This window comes from Rattus norvegicus, chromosome 3 (genome assembly GCF_036323735.1).
Source record: "Rattus norvegicus strain BN/NHsdMcwi chromosome 3, GRCr8, whole genome shotgun sequence".
NCBI lineage: Eukaryota > Metazoa > Chordata > Mammalia > Rodentia > Muridae > Rattus > Rattus norvegicus.
This window is the reverse complement of record NC_086021.1, coordinates 108,927,430-108,951,022: the sequence shown is the minus strand read 5'-3', so window position 1 is coordinate 108,951,022 and position 23,593 is coordinate 108,927,430. Positions and strand designations below refer to the sequence as shown.

Below are 23,593 nucleotides of genomic sequence, written 5' to 3'. Positions count from 1 at the left end.
GGGTTAATATTGTAAGCTGACATAAACTTGGGTATAGCTGGGTTAATATTGTAAGCTGACATAAACTTGGGTATAGCTGGGTTAATATTGTAAGCTGACATAAACTTGGGTATAGCTGGGTTAATATTGTAAGCTGACATAAACTTGGGTATAACTGGTGAATGTTGAAGGTTGGCATCAACTTGGGCAAAAATGGGTTAATACTGAGATTGCTTCCCAGGCCATTGGGTTTAGCATAAGGGAGTCTCCAGGGACTCTGCCATAAAGGCAGGAATATTCACTTTATCTCTGATCCATGGCAGCGCCCCCAGGCTCCAGGCTCTGAAGCCGGGGGCTTCCCGGCTCTAAACTGTTTGCTCTCTGCCAACTTAGCTTCACATGACACTTCGGGGTAGCTTTCCTTTCTCTCTCTCTCTCTCTCTCTCTCTCTCTCTCTCTCTCTCTCTCTCTCTCTTTATTTTAGATTTTATTGCGCAGAATATAAAATTTGAATGTTTTCATAAATGCTTAAGCATCTTTAGGGAGGCTAATTTATAGGATTTAAATGCAGTTTAAGGCCAGATTCCTCCGTGGTGGGGGTTTGAGGTTGAGGAACAGGAAACTGCCTGCTTTCATTGTTCAAACTCAACGATAAAAAATTAAACGGCCTCAAAAGTGCAAGCCAGGGAGAATGTCTGCATGATGTGCATCGGAATGTAAGTGACGGCACAGAAGAGAGAAACAGGGTGCTTTGTTTTCCCGGCAACCTCTCTCTCCTGCTTCCTTCCACTGGGGCCTGGCAGAGAAACCCCGCACCTCGGAGGTGACCCAGCCAGGCCTTTCAGTGCCAGGCATAACACTAGCACTTCTAAAAGTCACTCTTATCACAGGCTCCCACCCAGCCCTTCCGCTGGGACTGCACCTCAGGGATGGTGTGGCCCCATGTGAGGAGCGTGCATTGAGCAATGGTTTGGTTGTGTAACTGCCTGGCTGCCCTCCTGGCACACTCTCTCACGGAGCTTAGTGCGCCAAAGTGTGGGGCAAGGTTCCCATGCCTTGGGATTTTTTGGAGCCGTATTTTGTTTCTATTTCCTATCTCTATTCTTGTTTTACTTTTTTTTTTCCTGCTCCAAATGATGCCACAGCCTGGCCAGAAACCCTCCCTCTTCTCTGTTCTCAGACTGAGCCAAGTGTGTATAAACGAGTAGGTATTTAGTATCACGGAGGGGCGTCTTCTCTCTTCTGCAGCGTTAGGCGCTCAAGATCTCCTCTCATCCTTCAGTGCTCAGGGAATGGTAACCAGAAGATTCTAAACTCCTCAGGTTGTCCTGGCCCAGTTTTTTGACTGTACATCCGTGATACCACGCTGACCTTCTGATCAGAAGATTAGAAATTGAGTAGCCACAAAACTAACACAGCCACTGACATTTGAATTATGATCATGCTGTGCCTGGACTCAGCGCTCACTCACCACAATCCTGAGAAAGTGGAAGTCTGATCGATCCTCTAGCTTGCCCAAGGCACAGCCCTCTGGAGCAGCATGCAGATAGATGCAGATGGGCCCATGGGTCTCACAGTTTTCATGGTGGGAAGGAAAGAAAGAGCAATCTCGCTATCTCACAAAGGAGCATGTGAACCAAGAGAAAGTAATTCAGCAAGACTTTTTTTATTTCTTCAAAATGAGTGTTGCAAGACCCAAACCAGGCTAGCAACACACTCAACAAAAATGGCCTCTGCGCTTTATCCCTCACAAGCTATGACGGCATGTCAGCCCAGTGGTGAGAGCTGCAACTCCACAATCTCCTGACAGCGGTGAATGGATACAAAGTCCCAGGGAAAGAGGAGGGTCAGGAAATATGGGCCTTGTCAGGCTAACTTCTTTTGATAGGAAGAAAAAAATGTTTCTCATCCTCATGGGGCAGAATCTCAACTTTGCAGATGGTCTCAGTCAAAAGAGAAAGGTCCTGAGGGTGGGCCTTCAGCCTTTCAGAGACAAGAGGATAAGGTGAGTTAAGGTATCCCTAAATACATGGAATTATATATCTGAAAACAAAACAAAACAAAACAAAACAAAACAAAACAAAACAAAACAAAACCCGGCATCCATCCAGGACGAGCAGGATACGCTGTAATAAAAAGGCTCTCAAGTGCCAGTACCCTGTCCAGTAAAGGTAGGTCTCCCACTCATGATGGATCCAATTAAAAGCCCAAGGCAGATGCACTGGGCCCCAGCTCTGCAAGCCAGAATAAGGCCCACAGAGAAAGAAACCTGCAGGCAGTGCTTGCTCCTAACCTTTCAAGGCACCCAGCTATTCCTGTTATTACTAAGCCCCGAATTCTGTCTCCCCCAAACTCACACTGAAACCATAACCTCGAACCTGATAATAGAGAGGGCCCCTTAGAGGAGTGGTCAGAGTCAGATGAGGTCATGAGCGTCTCGTTCTGCTGGGATGGGGATGATGTCTACGAGAAGAGTCAGCAGACGGGCTTTTTGTTCTTCTCTGTTCGCTGAGGACTCAACCAAAAGGCAGCCATGTACAAGCCAGAAGCAGGGCCTTCCGCGGGAGCCAGACAGGTTACTCGTGCTGATCCCTAGCCTGCAGAAAGTGAACAAAGGAGGTTCTGTTGGTCAAGCCTTTGCAGGCTGTCGTGTTTTCTTCTCTTGGCTAGAAACAGACTCAGGCACACATTTCCTCAGCAGTGGCACCCAGACATCACGAGGCAGAGAAACCATTCCACTGTCCTGGCACATGCAATGCCTGAGCCTGTTGGACTGGGTGGTTGCTTAAGAAACCACAGATAGCCTAAGCCTTCTGCCACATAACCTTGGCCAGCAGGGCTACAGTACTTGGCATGGTGGTGACTTTAAGAGGTAGCACCTATGTCTTTAGGTCAGGAGTAGTGTGCCCCCCAAGGGGACAGTGAAATCAGACTCCTTTCTCTTTCTCAGTTTTTCTTCCTGTAGTGAGATGAGCAAATTTGCCTCTCTGCAACTTTACTAAGGACGAGACCTTCTAACACTGGGAGCCATAGTTGAGCTCCTTTCTCCTCGTCAGCGATTTCAGGCATTTCTTTATGCATGGAGGCTGACTAGTACACAGAGGAGAGACAGGGTGACAAAGTAGGACTTCATCCGTTCTGCAAAGATTTACTGAGCACATATTAGGGGTTGTGTACCTGTCTGGCATCTCTCAGTGAGCAAAGCAGATGGTGATTTCTGTCTTCGCAGTGCTTATGATCTACAGGGATAAAACCTGCGGTCTTAAGGCTGGTGGGATAGCTCCGTGGCTAGTTTGATCCCCAGAGCTCACCTACAAAGCACAAAGCTTATTCAATAAAATCTGCAAAATATAACAAGTGCTTAAAACAGGAAACCCTATAGAAAATAATAATGGTCATGCAGAAATAATGCATTACTGATACAATTGTGTTACAATGTTGCAGTTTCTCTTTGCTGATGTCTCCCATTTAGAGTTGTCGCTAACTTTTTCTCATACCCCTGATGTGATTTTTTAGTGGCTTCATGTTGTCCTGGTCTATAACAATATCTGTGTCTTAAGCATTCTGGAGATATTTTACATTCAGTTGACTTGAATTGTCCTGTGATGAGAAATGTCTTGAGGAACTTTGCACATGCCTCTTTGATTGCATCTCTGATCATGTCCTTATAATATAATCAGAGAAGTGCAAGCCTCCGGTATAGGCTCTGCAAATGTTCAAGCTCCAGACAAATATTCCCAGGTGGCTTTCTGGGACATCAGCACCAATTTCTACCTTCGCCTGTATTCTAAGAGACACACTCTAGCCGGCACTCCATACAAGAGTGCATCACAGTTTTGACCATCTGTTATCATTGTTTGTTTGTTTGTTTTTTTTTTTTTTTTGGTTCTTTTTTTCGGAGCTGGGGACCGAACCCAGGGCCTTGCGCTTCCTAGGTAAGCGCTCTACCACTGAGCTAAATCCCCAGCCCCTCATTGTTTGTTAATACCGAAGGAGGGTATTGCATTTTGAGATTGGTTCACTTTCTTGCTTGGTTAGTAATGATCAGGACTTGCTTAAACCTGAATACTGTAATCCTGGCTCGGAAGTCAGAAGCGCTCTAACAGAATATGCCATCACTTTACACCTCAGTTTTCTTTTCTGTCTAATGGTGACATTTATTCTGAGTTCTTGGGTTATGGAGAGGGTTAAATACATTCAAATTTTTTGAATTATTAAACAGTTTACCTGCCATAGAGTAAATGGTAGCTATGATTTACACATGTGACAATTCACACCTTATCCACAGATGGATAACTTCAGTCTTTGAGAAGTAATTCATTTATTCTTGAACAATTCCATGTATGTATATAATGTATGTTGGTAAGAATCAGCCCTTTCCTTCTCTTATGTCCTTCGACTTCCTCAGGAATACTTCTTCCCAACATGCCCCTGTCCTGCCCCCCCCCCTGCCCCCACACACACTGGGTTTAATTAGAGTTGATTTTATGTGCATGGGTGTGGTCTTCTTTACAGGGCCAAGGGCAACTTTCCAGTGTGGATTTTTCTTCAAGAAAACACAGATTTTTACTCCAAAACAGGACAAAGATACATTGGTCAGGAACAGACCACCAAACAGCCAGTGACTAACTGTGCCATCAAAGATAATTAGCCCGGTGGTGGTGGCTGGGCTCAGCGGGATGGTTTCACTCTGGGATGTGGGGTCAGGCCAAACCCTGAGCAAATTTACTGCCCGTGCACTTTCACATATGTTAATAATCCACTGACTCAAACAAGTCACAGGACACAGTCCAGTATTACCTGAGGAGTCTCCACCTGAGGAGTCTCCTCCTATGTTATGCAGGGAGGAGTGGATATTTGCTAACCGAATGGTCACAATGGGTGTCCCCTGTACCTGAAAGGGATATGTAGTAAGACAGGGAGAGGGAAGGTATCTTTGAGACATGTTAGGGGTGTGTGTGTGTGTGTGTGTGTGTGTGTGTGTGTGTGTGTGTGTGTTCAGAAGTTGGGTTCTTAATTTCTGAGATTCCACTCAATACATCCTTGTAAGTTTTCTCCTGTTTGAGCCTTAGTAAACACTATTTCCCTTGGGACTGACTGCAAAACTGGAAACAACATCGTCTTCCATGGCCACAGCCTCACACAGCTCTTCCTGTTTGGGTGTTTTAGCCCTTTCAGGTGCATCTGATGGCTTTATTGCATTTCCTTCCACTACAATAGCAAGCTCCTAATTGTGAGCTACCAAGCGGAGGCACAGCGTTCACCGGAAGCATGTGAGAGAGCCCGCTGCTGTCTCGTTTAAAGTGGAGCAGAGCTGAGCTCAGGCTTGTGAAAAGTTGTCCAGGAGGGTCTGGCAACAGAGACTGAGAGCAGCCATCTGAGGCCCAAGCATGACTCATGAACTCCAAATCCACTTACAGAGGCTTCTGGTGAAATCAAATTGACGGTGAGCAGTGGGATTGGCCTTGATCAGATGGAGACAGAGCTGCTCTCACAAGAGGAAATGTGTATTTTAGGGGCTTAATACCACAGGTAGTGAGCTTCCCTCCAAGTGTCCCTGAAGACCAAGCATTTAAGACCCAGACAAGAGAAGGACATCTTGGACCTCTCCGTTTTCTTGGCTCTGCCGATGTCTGACTTATCACTACCAGCAACAACATCATTCCTCTTTTCCAGGAGTGTGATGACTTTTTAACAAACCCATGTGGAATGTGGACTCTTCTCTGTCACCCACTCAAACGCTCAGGCCCGCAGAACAGTGCTCTGTCACCTCCACTCGTCACTCTCTAAGTGACAGGTGCCTTTGATATTATCCAAGGTGTTCTGTTTGCTTCAGAAAAGCCAGTGTTCTCAACTTCTTAAAAATACAAGCCGAGAAGAATGGTAGGGTATGAACTGCTCTAAGTACTTTGTCCTCAGCTTTACTGGATCTGTTACATGATGGAGCATTAGAACCTTAGGCTTTCAATAGGATCATGGGAAGCCGTGTGGTTTGTAAAGGAAAAAATATGAATATTTGAGTGTTTGAGAGGAGATAATTGTCTGTAATTCTGTCTCAAAACATTTACAGATACTTTTTTTTTTTTTTTTTGGTTTTCTATACCAAGTTTTTTGTGTAGCTCTGGCTGTCATCAAGCTTACTCTGTAGACCAGTCTGGCCTTGAACTCATAAAGATCCACTTGTCTCTCTGCCTCCCAAGTGGTGGGATTAAAGGTGTACATCACAACCATACTGCTGATGGTGTGTGTGTGTGTGTGTGTGTGTGTGTGTGTGTATGTGTCTTTTTTCTTAATCTGTCTCTGTTTTTCCCAGAGTCTAGATAAACTTGCTTAGTAACCTTTCAACCCCAAACAATGGCTTTTTTAAAAGTCTCAATATAGCTGATATTTGAGCATGTCGACAAGCAGGCTTTAAGATTTAAACAACGTTGATTGGCTGGCCCTTCAGCCATATCCTGCTTCTGTGACCTATAATAGACCATTTAATCTCTCCACATCTCAGTTCCTCCCCATGAAAATGAGAAATCTCTGGGGCCAAGTTGTGGGAAGCGAGACCCCTGCCTGCTTACTGTGTGCTGGTTGACTGTTGACTTGTTGTGTGCTGGTTGACTGTTGACTTGTGTGCTGGTTGACGGGTGTGTGATCATGGGCGGTGGGCACTGTACATAGACTGCCCACACTGCTGCTGGCCCCTATCTTCAGCACCCATTCTGTCTTCTAGTTTTGTTCCCTGAGGGTCTTATCTAAAAAGAGAAAAGAAGGGTAGGGACTTATAATTCAGTCAACAAGGACTGGATTTCATAGAAAAAGTGCCTGCTCTGCACCCGGAAGGTTGATTTTAGATGTGGCTTCCACGGCTCCACAGTCGACATCAACATGGAGTCTCAGCTGCCCACAGTATTAACCAGCTCAGAGCAGTCAGTGCAACTTTCCTTGGCTCCCCCCAATGTCTCCACTTGCTTACTTCTGTTCCCACGGAACAACCTGCAGCCAAGCTCTTGTCTCAATTTCTGTCAGCGGACCCCATACAAGAAAGTGCTCAGTGAGTTCTAGAACAGCCAGAGCAATGCAGAGAATCCCTGTCCTAACCCACCCCCAAACCCCACCCCCAATAAAAAGAAAATAAAGAGAAAGTGCTCAGTGTATTTGTAATTATTGTTATTTACAGGAGACCTTCTTCATTCCTTGTGTTTGAACCAAAACTCAACGTTTTTAATACAAGTTTAAAGATACATAAGCAGAAAGATGTTACATATTTACCAAATCCCATATAACCAGATTGTCCCTAGGGTCAGAAACTCATAATTTCTGTGCATCTCCTCCAACCCACCCCTTCTTATGCCTTGTACTGTTAGGGCAGACTTGATTTCCATTCCGTGTTTAGATTGGGAAGGAGCAAGTTCTGGGTGCGATGCATCTTCTGCACTTCCTCGAGTACCTGGTGTAATGCCCTGAATGTAGGAGATCAATAATAAATATGAAGGGCGGATTGCAAATAGAGGTGCAGACCCCAAAGACTCATTACTAAAATCCTTTTACTAGAGTGCTTAGCTGTCACCTCCGTCTTCACTAGGCATGTGCCTGCCAGTAATATTGGTCCACTCTGCATAAATACAACTAAGTAGTGAAGGCTGAGTAACTGTATAAGAAGTTGATTTTGACTCACTTGTCTGGAGGCACAGTGCTGAGACTGTAGGAGGTGATGGCTTTCTGACCAGCTGTCTCAGAGTGATAAGTGGTTCAATGGCATGAGACAGGAAGGATGTGTGTCTCCTCTGCTTTCCCATTCTCTTCGGAGAAAGCCACCACACCCAACCATAGAACTCTACCCTGATAAACTTTTCTAACTCTAGTCACATCCCAGAGGCCCTGCCTTAAGACCCCACATTCGGAAGTGTGGGGAGATAGCTAATTCCATAAAGCACTTGCCACCCAGGCATAAGGACCCAAGCGTGGATTTCCAGAATGCAAGTGAAAGTCGAGGTATAGTGGTGTTTGTCTGGAAGCTCAGGGCTGGGGAATCCGAGACAACTGGATTCCTAGAGCTCAGTGGCCACCATAGCCACATTGGTGAACTCTAGGTTCAGGGGAGTGGAGAAGGACCCTGTCTCATAAAAAAAGTAGACAGCAATGGGAAAAAGCAAAGCGAAAACAAAACACCTTGAGGTTAACTTCTGTCTCCCTATGTACCTACATGCACACATGCATTACTCTCCTGTTACAAGCCCAAACCTACATGCACACGAATATACACACATACCACACACACGCGCACACACACCAGATACCACCGTCAGATGAAGTTTCTATGTGCTCAATATTCTCGGTTGGGATTAAATTCTGGTCACAGGAACTCTGGAGGGGTAAATTATATTTAAACCAAAAAGCATAAGGGTATAGACTGAGAAGACACTTTGCATACTGAAAATCACGTGGCTTATCTGCTCCAAACATAACAAGTGCTTGAAGAACTGAATGTACACATGAGATTTGCTGAACAGTCAGGGCATCAACCAATTGGGATGCAGCCCCTGTTGCATCAGGCCTCTATTTCGAAGTCAGTACTGATCATGAGGTAATCTGGAGCCTAGGAAGCAGCTAGGCAGCATGGTGGGATATATATGGGAAGCTCTTGGGGGCCTCAGACCTATTTATCAGCTAGTTCAGAAATGCCTTATTTTTTCTTCAGTGAGCTGTTGTATTGGCCTGCCCAATATGAATTTCAGACATGGTTGTTGTGATTGACTTTGCACCCTTCAAACTCTTCCATAACTTTCTGTTGACCTCAGACACCAGCAGTCTCAGGACGGTTGGGTGGGACTAAGGTTCTACTCATCCTGAGAACCTGGAGCTCTTCCCTACAGTCAGAGCCAATGGCTTAGCCCAGCATTGGCCTTGACTTTGCTGCTGCTGGCGCTATGCTGTGAGCTCTAAGCCAACTGGCCTACACACATAGCTTCTAGCATTACCACTGCCCGATCTCTTCCACCTTGGAAATTTTCATTGCAATTACTCTGGATTTTCACAGTGATGGGGCTCATGTTTATGTGGCAGTAACTCGATTGTTGCTGGGTGGGTTGGCACACCACTCCAGATGTCCAACTTCCAATCCCGTCTTACATTCCATCACTCCCCTGGCTTGGCCATCAGGCCACACACTTTGCCAAGGTGGCTTTATTATGTGTATCCTGGAGTGTGTTCCCTTTTGTGTATGTAGCTCTGCTTCCTGGAATTATTATTTCTGGTGGAACTTGGGCTCAATTTTTGGCTGCTTATTATTTTTCCAGCTGTACTATTTATTCCTTCGACATTTCATGAAGCTTTATGAAAGAAAGAAACCCAAGGTGGGCTCCTAAATTTTACAGATGGCTGTCACAAGAGCATGTGGGAATGGACTAAACTCGGTCCTAAGGGTTTGTGAAAGTCTTCTCCAAGAACCATGGCAAGAATAGGAATCCTTAAGGCCAGATTTTATTTTTGGGGTGGGGGTTATGGAGCCAGTGATAGGCTAAGCACCTCGTTTCCAACTCATAGCCAAGCCTTTCTTGCAGGAGGTCTCAGCCTACATTTTATAAATATAAGGAAGTGGGTTCATAAAGGCGGAGGCTGTGAAGATGGCTCAGTTGTAAAATGCTTGCGCACAAACATGAGGACCTGGATTTGGATCCTCAGCTCCGTGATTAAAAGATGGTTGTGGTGGCACTTGTCTGTAGACAAGCTCTGGAGACATGGAGACAAGAAGCTCCCTGGGGCTTGCTGGCCAGACAGTGGTCAAATCAGTGAGCTCCAAGTTCAATGAGAAACCGTCTCAGGAAAGGAGGCAAATTGATGAAGAGAGAAATGGCTATTAACCTCTAACCTCCTCATACAAATGCAGACATGTGCGAATAACATAGAGATACATGAACACACATACAAAATAGAAAGGGGACAGAGATAGAGGTAGATAGATAGATAGATAGATAGATAGATCGATCGATAGATAGATAGATAGATAGAAAGATGATAGAGAGACAGAGACAAGGCTAAGTACCTAAGGACATACAATGAAGTAACATGGTCAAGCTTTGTGTGTGCTTTCAGACATCTTGCTCTCAAATATTATGTAAATTTGCTCCTGTCTCTGCTTGAACCTGACCATCTGTGACTTTCTAGCACTGATAGGATAGTACCCACAACCCCCTAACATGGCCAAATGTCTCCTGCCAAATACTCTGCTATTATTTGTGACCTTGATTTCATTTCTAGTCTCATAATCTTTAGCATCATCAGCAGCTCATGAGGAATATACCCAGCTAAGTTATCTGAACTTGTCCTCTGGGCAGTGGGGAGGCATGGAAGTCTTATGAAGAGTCAGTGGGACAGAAACCCATGTTCGAGATAACCAGGCATAGATGTGCAGGGATCTGAACTTAGGGAGTGATAGGAGAGAGGGGAGGGGGAGGGAGGAGGGGAGGGAGAGAGAGAGGGAAAGGGGGAGAGAGGTGAAGTAGATTCTTTGTGGGCAATGATGGGGGGAGTCCAAGGGTTGACTACACTTCTAGTCAGATTTCTGCCTTGCACAAGATGGAGGACAAAATCCTAGCTTTGTGTGTGTGTGTGTGTGGTTTTGTGTGTGTGTGTGTGTGTGCTTGTATTTTGTGCTGTGTCAGGGGCATGCAAGTGTATGCATGCACATGAAACACACGATGCTATATAGTTCTCCTGGGCTTCCACTCTATAGCTTTGAAGGGTCCTGACAGACTGGGCACGGGCATGGCAATTTGCTAAAAGCTTGGCAAAAACAAACAAACAAACAAACAAGCAAAAAACCCCACCAAACTCCAAAACAACAACAACGAAAACGCCTCCTTCCCCCTCCATAATTGAGCTACTGCCCACGCAGCACCAATCCCAGATTAAGCGATCAAACAACACCTGAAATCAAGCTTTTAAACACAAAAATCAATCAAGCACAAAGAATTTAGCTCAAAATGAAGAGGTGTTTAAAAGAAGTAGGCTGAAGAATACTGAGGAAAACAATTTAAATTATTAAAGCAGGGTTTTCATAGTTCGGGAGAAGTGCTCCAATAATGTCAGATTAAAAATATAAATCTGTTTACCTTCTACAATGTTTTCACGAGGCTTCTTTTTAAGGTTGACTGTACGTCCTTGGTTTATGAATGTGTTTGTTACCTGCAGAAGGGAAACAGTACTGGGCATGCAGAATGCATTCTCTGCCATTTGTCACTAACTGGGGGTCTCTTGTGACTTCTGGCTTGTTAGCTAATTAATGGGTAAATATCCCTACTGAAAATGTAGAGGACATTCAATTTTGTGGGTTTTTTTTTTTTTAAATTCAAGTGCAAAATGTTCTTGTGGTCTAAAAAGATGGGTTCTTTTCGATTCATTTTACCCTTCTTCTGCTTCATGACCTGTGGGGGCGTTTGTAATACAGAAATTATGACATTAAAATCACTTTCATGTCAGTGGACTTTGATGTCTGTAATAGAAGGTCAAGAGGTCTTGGAGGCAGAATTAGTGAGATGGAGAAACTGGGAGGGGAAAGTCCTTTAATTCAGTGACCTTCAAGAGGGCCCATTCAGCTACAAAACAAGGAACCCTAAGGGGTCATGTGCTGACACAGGAAATGAAACCACTACATCAGCACTGTTCCAGAGAAATGCATTGTAAGGACCATATATAAGCCACAGGGTGAGATTTAAAGTTTTCTAATAACTACATTTTAAAAACATTTAAAATGTACATTTAAACAGACAACACACACACACACACACACACACACACACACACACACACACACCACAATTCTCACACGGAGAGCAGAGAACAACCTGCAGGAGCTAGTTCTCTCCTTCTACCGTGAGGGACCTGGGGATGGAACTTAGGTCATTATCTTGACAGCCACTGCCTTTATCAGCTGAGCCATCTTGTCAACTTAGCCACATTAAAAAAAGTGATGAAAGGCCTATATGTTTCGAAATTAAATTTTACCGTGTGACCAAAGTGAAATTATTGCCTTTTCATGTTCGTTTTGGTACTGTCTTTGAAATCTAGTTTGCACATTATGTTTAAAGAACTTACCATTCAGAGTAACCACACTTCTAGTGCTTATTGCAATCAAATGAAGCTTAGCTTGAGGGTACCATAATCGACATTGGAGGTCTGGGAATTTCAAAGACAATGCTCTCTTCCTTCTTGTCCACTGCCGAGGGGTGGGATATACACTATTGGTTAGTTTTATGTCAACTAAACACAAGCAAGAGTCATTTGGAAGAGGGATTCTCTGTTGAGAAAATGCCTCCTTCAGATTGCTGTAGGCAAGTCTGTAGTGCCATTTTGCTTTTGATTACTTGCTGTGGGTGGTCAATGGGGGGAGGTGTGGGTGTGGGGTACGCCACTTCCAGGCAGGTGGTCCCAAGACGTACAAAAGCGTTGAGCAAGCCCTGAGGAGAAGGCAAGCCACAAGCCAAGATCCTCATGGCCTCTGCTTGAGCTCCTGCCCCTTCATGATAGACTGTGATCAGGATGTGTAAACTGAAGTAAATCTTTTCCTCCCTAAGTTGCTTTTGGTCATGAGTTTTATCCCAGCAATAGAAACCCTAACTATACCCTGTACCCATAATGAATCTGCTTTTTTTTTCAACTGAGAGAGAAAGAAAGAAAGAAAGAAAGAAAGAAAAAAAAGAAAGAGGAGGAGAAGGAGAAGGAGAAGGAGGAGGAGAAGAAAAAGAAGAAGAAGAAGAAGAAGAAGAAGAAGAAGAAGAAGAAGAAGAAGAGGAAGAAGAAGAAGAAGAAGAAGAAGAAGAAGAAGAAATGTATCTGTGACAAAACTGTGTAAGAGTTTCTCTTGATAAACTGCAGGTTACTGCCCCTATTCCTGTACCTGTTCTTTGGTGTCAGGACTGGCCACAGGCGTGAGAAATTACATTTTTAAGTGGACTGACAACTTGATTCAAGGATCAATATAAAATAAATAACAAAATTCATGCATACAAAGTGATGGGTAAGGGGTGGGGCTGGGGCTGGGGCTGGAGAGATGGCTCAGCAAATAAGAGCGCTGACTGCTCTTCCAGAGGTTCTGAGTTCAATTCCCAGCAACCACATGTGTCTCCCAATCATCTGTAAAACAGAATCAGGTGCCCTCTTCTGGTGTGTCTGAAGACAGCTACATATAAATGAAATAAAAACATATATATTTTTTTAAAAAAGCGAAGGGTAAAATTTCTATCATTTTGGATAGTGCAAAATACTTGTTAGCAGATGTAAGCCAATTTCTCTCCTGAAATCCTATGACTATATTAAATGTGAATTACAAGAAGTAATTTCCCAGCAGTGTTAGCCTGGCAATTTAAACACACATACAAACACACACTCTCACACACACCACACTCATGATTACACATTCTTGCACACATGCAACAAACACATACACGTGCGCTCGAGCACACACACACACACACACACACACACACACACACACACACACAGACACAAGCACACACACAGTAGCTAAAGAACGACTTTAATTTCCAGCAAGGAAAACTTCCATGCTCAGCAGTTTTGGGACTTGGAGTTGCAACCCAGAAATCTTTTCCTGGGAATAGAATTATATTAAACACCGAAACCATCTTTTGTCTTTTTTTGTTGCTTGTTGGGTATTTCTGTGATCATAGCTCAAATTCAGTGGCCTCATCATCTTTGAAGAGGCAGGTAAGTTCTATGTTTTATGACTTGGGCTTGTTTAGGATAAGTAACTTGTATGACTGTTGTCTGTCTCAGAGGTTGTTGTAGAGGTTAAATGTGATCATGAGAGTGCTATGTCTGAAGCGGACACTGCCTAGTGACATCCTCTTGCTGCTTTCTGGAGGATGTTAAGTGAGATTTGGCTGTTCTGGTGTTTTCTGTAAGGACATGGATTACTTATCGACTTGTAATGACCGGCTTTTGGGTGAAAGCAAGAACCCAACGAGCACACATAGTCTTCTGGTTAGTAACCTAGACACAGCTTAGCTTAAGGTCTCTAGTGAGGCAGTCATGGCTTCCACTGGGGCTTCCAAAGGGCTCATTTGAAGGACTAACCGGGGAAGGGCAATTGCTCTTAATTGCTGAGTCATCACTTCAGCTCCATGATAATATGCTTTCCTTAAAAAAATAAATGTGTGTAATGCCCAAACAATGGAACATGCATAAAGTTTTAGGGGCCTTAAAACTCTCTGAAGCTCATGATCTCCTCAGTGTTCTTAGATTTCAGGACGAAATTTCTTCTCTGCCCTTCCTGTAGCTCCAGGAACCACTAGTCTGAGAATCACTCCCCAATTCGTTAGAAATGCAGACCTGTTGAGTTGGAGTGAGCTTTTTAACAGGGTCACCAAGCCTGTCAGATGGATTTTGGAATTTGAGAAGCAGTGGTCGTATTTCACTGTCAACATTTTTTTTTTAAAGTTTTCTCCTAAGAATCGGCTCTTCGAAATTCTTTCTCTCCTTGAATGCAAGTCTTAAGATTCCTGCTGGACTCTGGGGAGATGGTGACTCTTGCATCCCCTCAGGATGTAGGAAGAAAGGGAAACCGGCTGAGAATAGAGCCAGGCAGCTAAGAGTTCCCCGAAATCTAACTCCTGAGGTAGCAAGAACTGGATTCGTCGGACCTTTGTAACCCGGACCCGGGAGCAGAGCTCGGGCGGTCACATTCGGCTGGAAGCGTGCAGAACTTGGCTGAGCTCTTTGGCCTGGGAGGGCGGGGGCGTGGCTGGGCCGGCGAGAGGGCGTGGCCGGCGCCGAGAGGCGGGGTCTGACCGAGGCCGCGGGGCAGCAACGTCGCTGGGCAGCGGAGCAGCAGCCGCGCCATGTGGCTGCTGGGGCCGCTGTGCCTGCTGCTGAGCAGCACCGCGGGTGAGTGGGGGGCGCGTGACGCGCTTCACCGAGCGCCGGGCGCGGGGGCTGCCTCGATCGTCCCTGCTCCGCGCGCGGGCCTGGGCTGCGGGCGTGGGTGTGCGCGAAGGGCGGACCCCGGCGCCTGGCTGGCCCGGACCCCGCGAGGGGCCGCGGCGGGGCGCGCGCCGCGCTATTGTGTGGGCCGACGCACTGGGTGCTGTTGTCGTGTGTGCGCGGGCGGAGCTTTGTGCGGCGCCGGCTCCCCAGAGTCGGGCGGCCGCCCGGATTGGGCGTAGCTCGAGTGTGGCTCTGTGTGCTGGGAACCCAGGAGGGGAAGGAGAGGACTCTACTGTTGATTTCGGGTCTTCCCCGACTCCTTCAGCCTTTAACATGCACTTTCCTGCCTCAATTTCCCATCTGTGTTGTCCCGGCATCTGCATCCCAGTTTCCTTTCTTTTCTTCCTGGGATCTTGCCTCGGAATAGTGAGATGCAGTAAGGACTGGACATGGAAATCATTCAGTTATCCTGGGAGCAGATCTTTTACTTCTGTCGTCTGTCGAAGATGCCTTAACCTTCGGGGAGCCGGGAAAAGAGGACCGGGGTTTCCTCTAACGGCCGTTGGTCCCTGCATCTCAGTGCGCGTGCAGCCTGAGACCCGCGGGGTCCCTCCCAGACAGAGTGCTGTTCCCAGGAACTTTTCTGCTGATGTGGGCACGCTCCAAATTCCAGCTTGGAGCCCTTCCCCTCTGCCTCTGCCCGTCGGCCACAGCTGTCAGCAGCCCCTCCTCAGCTCTGTCCGCCCTTGGCTCTTGATGCTTATTTCTGGGCAGCTGATGATCACTGAACTTTCTTTACTGAAGATTTCTTGCTCTGTACCTGTATCATTCACACCCCTAATTTATGTCGGATTTCCCCCAAATACTTCCAGAAAACTTGGCTGCTGCGTTGTGTTTGTTGTGGGGAAGTCAAAACCTTTCTGAGATACCCAGTGCAGGCAATCCTCCCTTAACCCTCCCTTCCTAGAAATTGCCCGTTCTGAGCATCCTCTCAGAAGGCTAGCCAGCCGGCCCTCCCCTCACCCCCACCATCCCCACTCCTCTGAGATCCCATTTAAATGTCTTGCTCTGTTTCCAGTAAGGGGCTAGGCTCACTCCTGTGGCTGCTGTAGCTTTCTCTCTTTCTTTTTTTAAAACCAAGTCTGAGGTCTTGTGTTCTGTTTGTCTGGAGTTACAGGGTGGGTTGGGGGTGGGGTGGAGAAGGAGGGAGGGGAAAGTGAATTAGGCAACTATAAGCAGGTGCGAGTTATTTGGAGGCTGTTAGAGCAGGCTCAGTTCCAGGGCATCTCAGACATGAAGATCTGCCTGGATCCACACACTTAATTCACATAGCAATGGTCTGTACCCTGGTGACACCCCAGCTGGCGCTTCTGTGTGTTCTCTGCTTATGACCAGTGGACACTAATGATCACATCTCCTTGTTGTAGTGGTTCCTATGAGTTGAGTTTTGAGTTCACAAAAAAAATTAGATGTATTCCTTCCTGTCAGCAATGGTTATCTTATATGCCTGTGAGTGTATACCATAGAGGGCAGAGAAGCGTAACAGTCACAGTGAGGCACAGTTGGCCTCGGGGACCACCAGGGTTCCTTGTAAGCTATAGTTGGGGTAGGGGAGGGCCTGCCCATGTTCCTTGGCGGAAGCTAACTGTGGCTTTGGATTACTAAACTTGCTCTAGGACCTTTAGGTGGCTTGAAACCTTTTCTTGTTCCACTAAGTATCATTTTTAAAGTGTGAACTATGTCTTCAACCAAGAGTTGTAGAGAGCAGAGCTGGGCTGTTAGACCAGGTCTCACTTCCTATTCCTCAGTCCTTTCCTGAAAAGTTGGTAATCCCAGAGAAGCCAGGACTTTGGAAGGCTTCCTGTAGAGGAAACCTGGGGTCTGAGTCGAGTATTAAGTCCAAGTCTTGGGACTTTAAGAGACTAGAAGGCCATTCGGGTTCCAAGAACAATTCAAAGGCCTTTGTTGCTCAGGAACTTTCTGAGCACCTCCACGGATGTTTTCTCTCCTTTTATCTTACTGTTTGTCTTAAGGAGGTGAAACATTGTGGCTGTTACTATTTCCTAATGTAACCTACTAGAGGTTCAGGTCACGGCAGCCTTACTTCACTGCCTCTGATGTCCCATTTTCTGGCACCTAGATGTTGTGTCTGGTGGGTTTAAGTGTGTTGTGAGTCTAGATATCTCTAAAGGGAGTGTGAAGAGGAGTGGTTAGTTGGTTGGTCAGTCCTCTCCTTCCCTGGCTAGCTTTTGATAAGACCCCTGACCTTCTCCTCCGGGAAGAGGCTTGATTTCCCTCCTCCAACTCAGCAGCAGGGTGCCTATTAACCTTTTCTCCTTGTGGGATCTGCTTCACAGCCTGAGGGGTGGGTTTTGTTTATTTTTTAACTAGCTGAGTAGCTGCACATAGCCTAGCCTAGCTCCACCCAATAGGGTAGATGAGACTGCTCAGAAGTACAAATAAACACACCTCGTTCCTTTTCATCTTCAAAGCGTGGTCTTTGGGGCTCCCTCCTGGGGTGTGAGGTGGTTTTTGTTTTATTTCTGTTTTGTTTTTGTTTTTTCTGATAGCCCACTAGATCATGCATTTAATGTCTGTTGGGGAGGAAGGGGATGGGGATTTGAATAGTAGATGGCAAGTTGGTCAATTCCTGGTCTGAAACCCTGTCCCTTGTGGCTTGTGTTGCCACACTGTTTGGCTGTTGTTATTTATGTTTTGGTTTATTGATGAAGAGTTTATGTAATCCAGGTTGGCTTCTTAACTATCAGCCTTGAACTAGATATGTAGATGAGGACAACCTCATTTACATGTTTGATCCTCTTGGAAAGCTCTGAGGTTACAGGTGTAGGACCACCTCGCCCTATTCATGTGGTGTTGGGAATAAAACAGGGGCTTCATTCATGTTAGGTGACTGCCCTGTGCTTAAATGATATTCATTCTAACCCGACAGTTCTGAAACAGTTGGGAATTTCAGATTTGGAAATTATGCGATTCGGTGATACTGTATTAAAGCCTTGAGCTTGCATAGGGAGGTTAGGAGACTCTAGGATTTGTGACCCAAGTCCACTACTTGAGATGTTCATCTTGCCTCTGAAAACAATTGACCTCCTCTACTTTTTCCAGGGCTCAGGTAGCAAGGGGCATCATGTCATTCCATGGCTCCCAAGGGGCTGGTGACTCTCCAGGTCACCATGGTGTAGATGGAACCTAGATTCTAACCCAAGCTTTTCTCAGAACCCTTTCCTGGCTTCTCTTGCTATTACCAGCTTAATGGAAATTGCTACTGTGCCTGCTCTGCCAGGGACTTTTGTGATTTTAAAACAATCACCACAGAGTTTGCCTATGGACGTCCTTCTCTTCTTCAGATCTGTTCATTTTAGGAATAAGACCCTGAACTCAGTCGCCTCTGAAGAGCTCACAAGTGTTCATGGAGAATAGTTCCAATAAATTTCAGTCTTTACATGGAGATGTTGTCCCAGTAACCTTACCTCTCCCATGCACGAAGGTGAGACTCTTGACAGGAAGACGCTGTAGTCCAGGGCACTCACTATTGATGACCTGAGTAGTACCAACCTTAGGGCGCTCACTAGTTGGGCTCTATATTTGTGCTCCTTCTTTTTCTTATATGGTTATCACTTTGTATAAATATAAATGAGAAGATGTGCTATATACACACCTTAGAGTGTTGAAGCTGTATTAATTATGGGATATTTTCAGGGATAAATCTGCTTATGGCTGTTGAGCTTCCTTCCTTCCCTCCTTCCCTCCTTCCTTCCTTCCTTCCTTCCTTCCTTCCTTCCTTCCTTCCTTCCAGCTTCTTCTACCTAGTGACCAGCAAGGTGTTTTGAAGGCTGCACCTTTCTTGCATTGGAACGGCTATGAAGATTCTACTCTCCTGGCTGCTAAAGGAGAATTCTCTATTCTTTTTGCTGGGAGGGTGGCCAGCTCCTTTGAAATTGCAATATTTGCTGGTCATATCATTTGCTAGGTGTTTAATATTGCTCACTAGAATGGGAAGACTCTTGAGTTACTGTAACTGTTCATTCAAGAAGGGTAACGAATGCTTATCTGAATTAGTACTGTGAGGGTTCCCATAGCTGCTTCCAGGAATGAGGTTAGTCTAGTCTAGGGTTTCTTAGCCTTTAGAGCCACTGACGTTTTCGAGGGATTAGTTGTTTGTTGTGTAGAACTGTCCCATGTACAGGATAATCAGTCATTTTTCTGGTTACTACCAGCTTGACAGCCCCTTGTGCGGTTGGGTGCCAGCCTTCTTGATCTTTATCATGAGCCCTGTTCCTGCCCCCTACAGATCTTTGGTGGACTACATTCTACTTCATTACCCTTCTTATGCATCTCACCCACCCAAGTGCGAAGATGTAAAAGTAGACCCTTCACTAGGCATGCCCTTGGTGCAGACCCCTTCCCTCTCACTTCCCCTTGTGCTATGGTAATAACATTTGGAATTTTTTTTTCTTTTTTTCGGAGCTGGGGACCGAACCCAGGGCCTTGCGCTTGCTAGGCAAGTGCTCTACCACTGAGCTAAATCCCCAACCCCAACATTTGGAATTTTTGATTGAGCTTTCGCCTCCCTGGGGAGAGACGTATGCCAGTAAAGCTGGTCACCAAGGCGTGGTAGTTGACACCAAAAGCTACCTGCCTCCTTGGGTGTTAAACTTGGGCTGCTCCTGTGCTCAGAGCCCGCAGGCTGCAGGAGAACACATTGCCTGGTCTTTTGTCTTGAGAATCCTATGTTGAAATCTTAACACTGGAAGTCCACCTCCCTCCACTCCGAAGAGCTGTGGTAGTTGCCCTTCTCGACTCCCTTCACTCTCTGAGTCCTTCCCCAGCATCAAAAGCCTGCACACCTTGGGACAGTTCTGCATATTGCTGGGACATTATCTATGCTCACGGCAAGGTGGTTTCTTGAAGTTTTCACTGTATACTCTGATGTCCTTCTAAAGTTCCATTCTGTGTTGCTTTCTACACTGAAGTTTCTTTAAGGCTCCTCGCCCGCAGCTGTCCTTTTCTTTGTTTGGTCCCCAGACTTCCTTGAGGTTTCTTCCCTTCAGATGAGCCACATACCTTGTTGGCTTCTGCCTTCTTTGATGCTTGAACTTGCAGGATGAAGGAAGCAGGTTCCCAAAGGGAGTACGGGGCTTCTGTCCAGGCACATTTGTCTTAGCCATGCACTCTTTGAAAGCCTTCTCTGTGGAGGAGCTCTGGTTTCCCAAGCATGCAGGTATCCATTTCTGTCTTGTCTGAGTAATGAGAAAATTCTTCTTCAGCCTTATTCACGTGTCCGATAGTGTGATCTCAGCACCTGCACACACCGTTCCTGTGTTGTGCTTAGGAGTGCAAAACCATGTAGAACTTGTCATTTGCCCATGGAGAACAAAAGGCTTGGAGTGAATATGAGTTTGCTGATCGCTCTGTGATCTCTGGGACACGACAGCATCCCGTTCTGCCCTTGGTGCCTCAGAGGCATTTCTTAGTCAGTGGTGTTGGAGCTCGGACATCAACTGGGACAAAGCTGCACAGAAGTCACAATGCAGTGGCAAGCATGGCTTCAGGGCAGTGGACAGTGTTAAGTAGGCTCTGCAGAGGACAGCACACATCCTAGCTTACTCCTGTAGCTTTCTAGGCAATATATGTGTTGCTGCGTTAAGGCTTCTAAAGCTTCAGCTTTCTGAGATTTGAGTAATTTCTGTGGCTATTGGACACTAGTGTTTGGTCAAAAATTGTGTGTGTGTGTGTGTGTGTGTGTGTTGCTTGACATCTTTGTGGACTAGTTCCAGAACTCCACTTAGACACATCATGGATACACACGTCCTTTATATAAAATGACATAAAATATATTTGTATATAACTTAATGCATATCCTGTGTACTTTAATTAACCTCTACATTGCTTAGAATATTGACTAGAGTGTAAACACTGTATAAGTGATTATTATACGAAATTGTCTAGGGAATAATGACAGGAAGTCAGTATACTTACATGTTCACAAGAGATGCATTTTCCTACAGTGTATATGGTGCATTGCGCCCATGTGTGATGTATCCAAGTATGTGCATGTGGCTGCACATACCTGTGCATGTGGATGGGGAAGCCAGAGAAGGCCATTATATGTTTCTGTATCACTCTTGAGACAGGATTTCTGACTGAACCAAATGATGCTGGCCAGTGAACTCAGGGCATCCTCCCTTTGCACCCCAGTTGAGGTAATAGACACGCGCAGCTATACCTGGCTTGTTCAGTGGGCGCTTAATATGTCAGCTCACTTCCTCATCCTTTCAGAGAGGGAGTCTTACCCACTGAGCCATCACTCCAGCCCATTTCCACATATGTTGATCAAGAGTTGTTTGAATCTATAGGTATGAAACCTGCAGGTGGACACTGAGGGTACCCTGTATGACTCGTTTCATATTTCCTGAGCTGACTAACCCCTAGTCCTACTGTAAATTGCTCAAGGCCTCTGTGTCATGCTTCGTTCTTCTTTTGTGATGCTGAGGAGTCTAGGAAGAGCCTCACTGAAGGTCCACTCTGTGAGGCAGGATGCCAGGTATTGTGTATATATTTTACTGTTATGTCTGATTAAAAACACCACCAGAATACCTATGCTCAGAATCCAGACAATAGAGAAGTATGACAGTGAAATGTTACATCTTCCCTTCACATTTCTCTCCCTACCCCTGAGTAACTGCTGTGAACCACCCGAGATTCCTGGATTCCTTGGTAAATGCACACGGATACACAGGTAGGATGCAGTGTTCACGCCAGCCCGGGTTGTAGCCTGTCTTTTCTTGCTTTCCTGTGTTGTCATCAGTTCTACTTTGGGCCACTTGGACAGGTCACCTGCTCCCATTGGCTGAGCCCTTTGGTACTCAGGAAGGTTCGGTAGTTTCTGTCAGCCATGCTTGTGTTGCGTGACTCCTCCTTCTGCCCTACCTCCTAAGCACAGGGTGACGTGCTTGCAGCCATTTGGGAGCATCTGTTTCTGTCAAGTTTCTAAATGCTTGGCTTTTATCTACCAAGAAAAAAGGGTTTTCTCATTCTTTTTCAGTGATACTCGCTTCACTATTACCCATTTGCCTCATCCTCCTGTCTCTTTGTGTTCACATTTTAAAAAAATGATTTATTTTTATTTTGTGTGCACTGGTGTTTTACCTACGTATACCTATGTGCAGATGTCAGATCTCCTGGAGCTGGAGTTACAGACTGTTGTGAGCTGACATGTGGGTGCTGGGAACTGAACCCTGGTCCTCTGGAAGAGCAGCCCTCATGTTCACACTTTTTTATTTCAATACCATATCCTAGTGTCATCTTCTGACAGATACCTTAAACAGTAGTCATCCTCAGGCCAGGTCAGTGATCACAGCCTTGTCTGTCATGCTGTTGGCCCTTACACCCATCCTGTCTTAGCTGTTACAAAGATGTTCTTAGCATCCTTTATTTCAGTTCTTATCTATCTGCTCATGTTTTTCAAGCATTACCGACATCTTTCTGGTGAGACATTCAGGTAGGTAGTGAGTTCTGCCGTCTTATAGACAAACCAAATAAAAATAAGGTCGATTGAAAGCCCCTTCCCTGAGGACCAGCTTTCATGATACCCCAAGGTTCTGTGCAGACTTCCAAAGGAGGGGAGAAACCAACAGTCCTACACTACTATGATGCCTGTGAACCACAACAATGGCCAGCAAGGCTTGGTATCCCCCGGGGAGCAGTAGTGGTGCACATGCATACCTTGGCAGTAACCAACAGCTCTCTGATTAGATTTAAGACCCATTCAACAACAGGAAACTTAAGCTTTGCATTGGAAACCTAGATCAGGGCTAGTGAAGTCATGGATCTTGGGAGAGAACCTACAACCACTGTTGTGGTAAACTTACCCACTGAGAGTGGTTCTCACCCTCATCGAGAGAACTTCACCTTGAAACAGAAAGAAACTGGAAACATCTACAAAACAACTCCTACACTTAAGTCTCAGGGAACATTGCAAGTGGGGTGGCAGAAGGATTCAAAGTGCCAGAGGGTGGGGAGTTTGCTTGAAGACTGTGAGGCCTAGGAATGTCAGAACTACACCCATAAAATCTCACTAACATGACTGCCTGAGCTTGAACTGAGCAAGGACCACAGCAGTAGACATGCCAAACTGGAGGGTGAAGAGGCCTCAGCCCCACACAAAACTACAGGCAACGAACGCTTAAAGTAGGAGAAATACACTTCCCTGGAGAAGAGGCACCAACTGGTTTTTATTCAATCCCAGCTGGTCAGCCCTGAAAACATCCATACACATAACATTGTACAGACCAATCATGTTGTATTTATGTATTTAAGAATACATATGTATTTACATGTCTGTATATGACAGTAACTAATCAAAAATGAGGCCATGAGTTTGAAAGTGATCAAGGAGGGGGTATGGAAGGATTTGGAGGGAGGAAAGAGAAGGGGAAATGATGTAATTATAATCTCAAAAAAGAAAAGAAATTAAAAAAAAAGTGAGGTCACTGACCTAAGAGTTTGACCAAGGAAAGTGGTTTCAGGATTGGTATGCAGGTCTGTGTCGTAGCTTTAACCCCTGCTCTCAACCACAGGCCGTGGTGTTTTCTCATCCCACGTTTGTTGGAAGGTGTAAGTGCAGTGTCTCCCTTCTGCTGGGGAGCTCCAGGAGAGGATAGTG

General features: G+C 45.6%; 1 protein-coding gene across 2 annotated transcripts in view; it reads left to right on the top strand.

The window, feature by feature from the left end:
• Window positions 1–14,692: 14,692 nt before the first annotated feature.
• Ldlrad3 (low density lipoprotein receptor class A domain containing 3) overlaps window positions 14,693–23,593 on the top strand; it is a 241,803-nt gene continuing 232,902 nt past the window's right edge. The window contains exon 1 of one of the 2 annotated variants that reach the window (NM_001401870.1): window positions 14,693–14,871. In NM_001401870.1, coding sequence (NP_001388799.1) covers window positions 14,826–14,871 — 46 coding nt within the window. In that variant the 5' untranslated portion in view covers window positions 14,693–14,825. The remainder of the gene's footprint in view (window positions 14,872–23,593) is intronic. The other variant, XM_017592181.3, reaches the window with a different exon arrangement.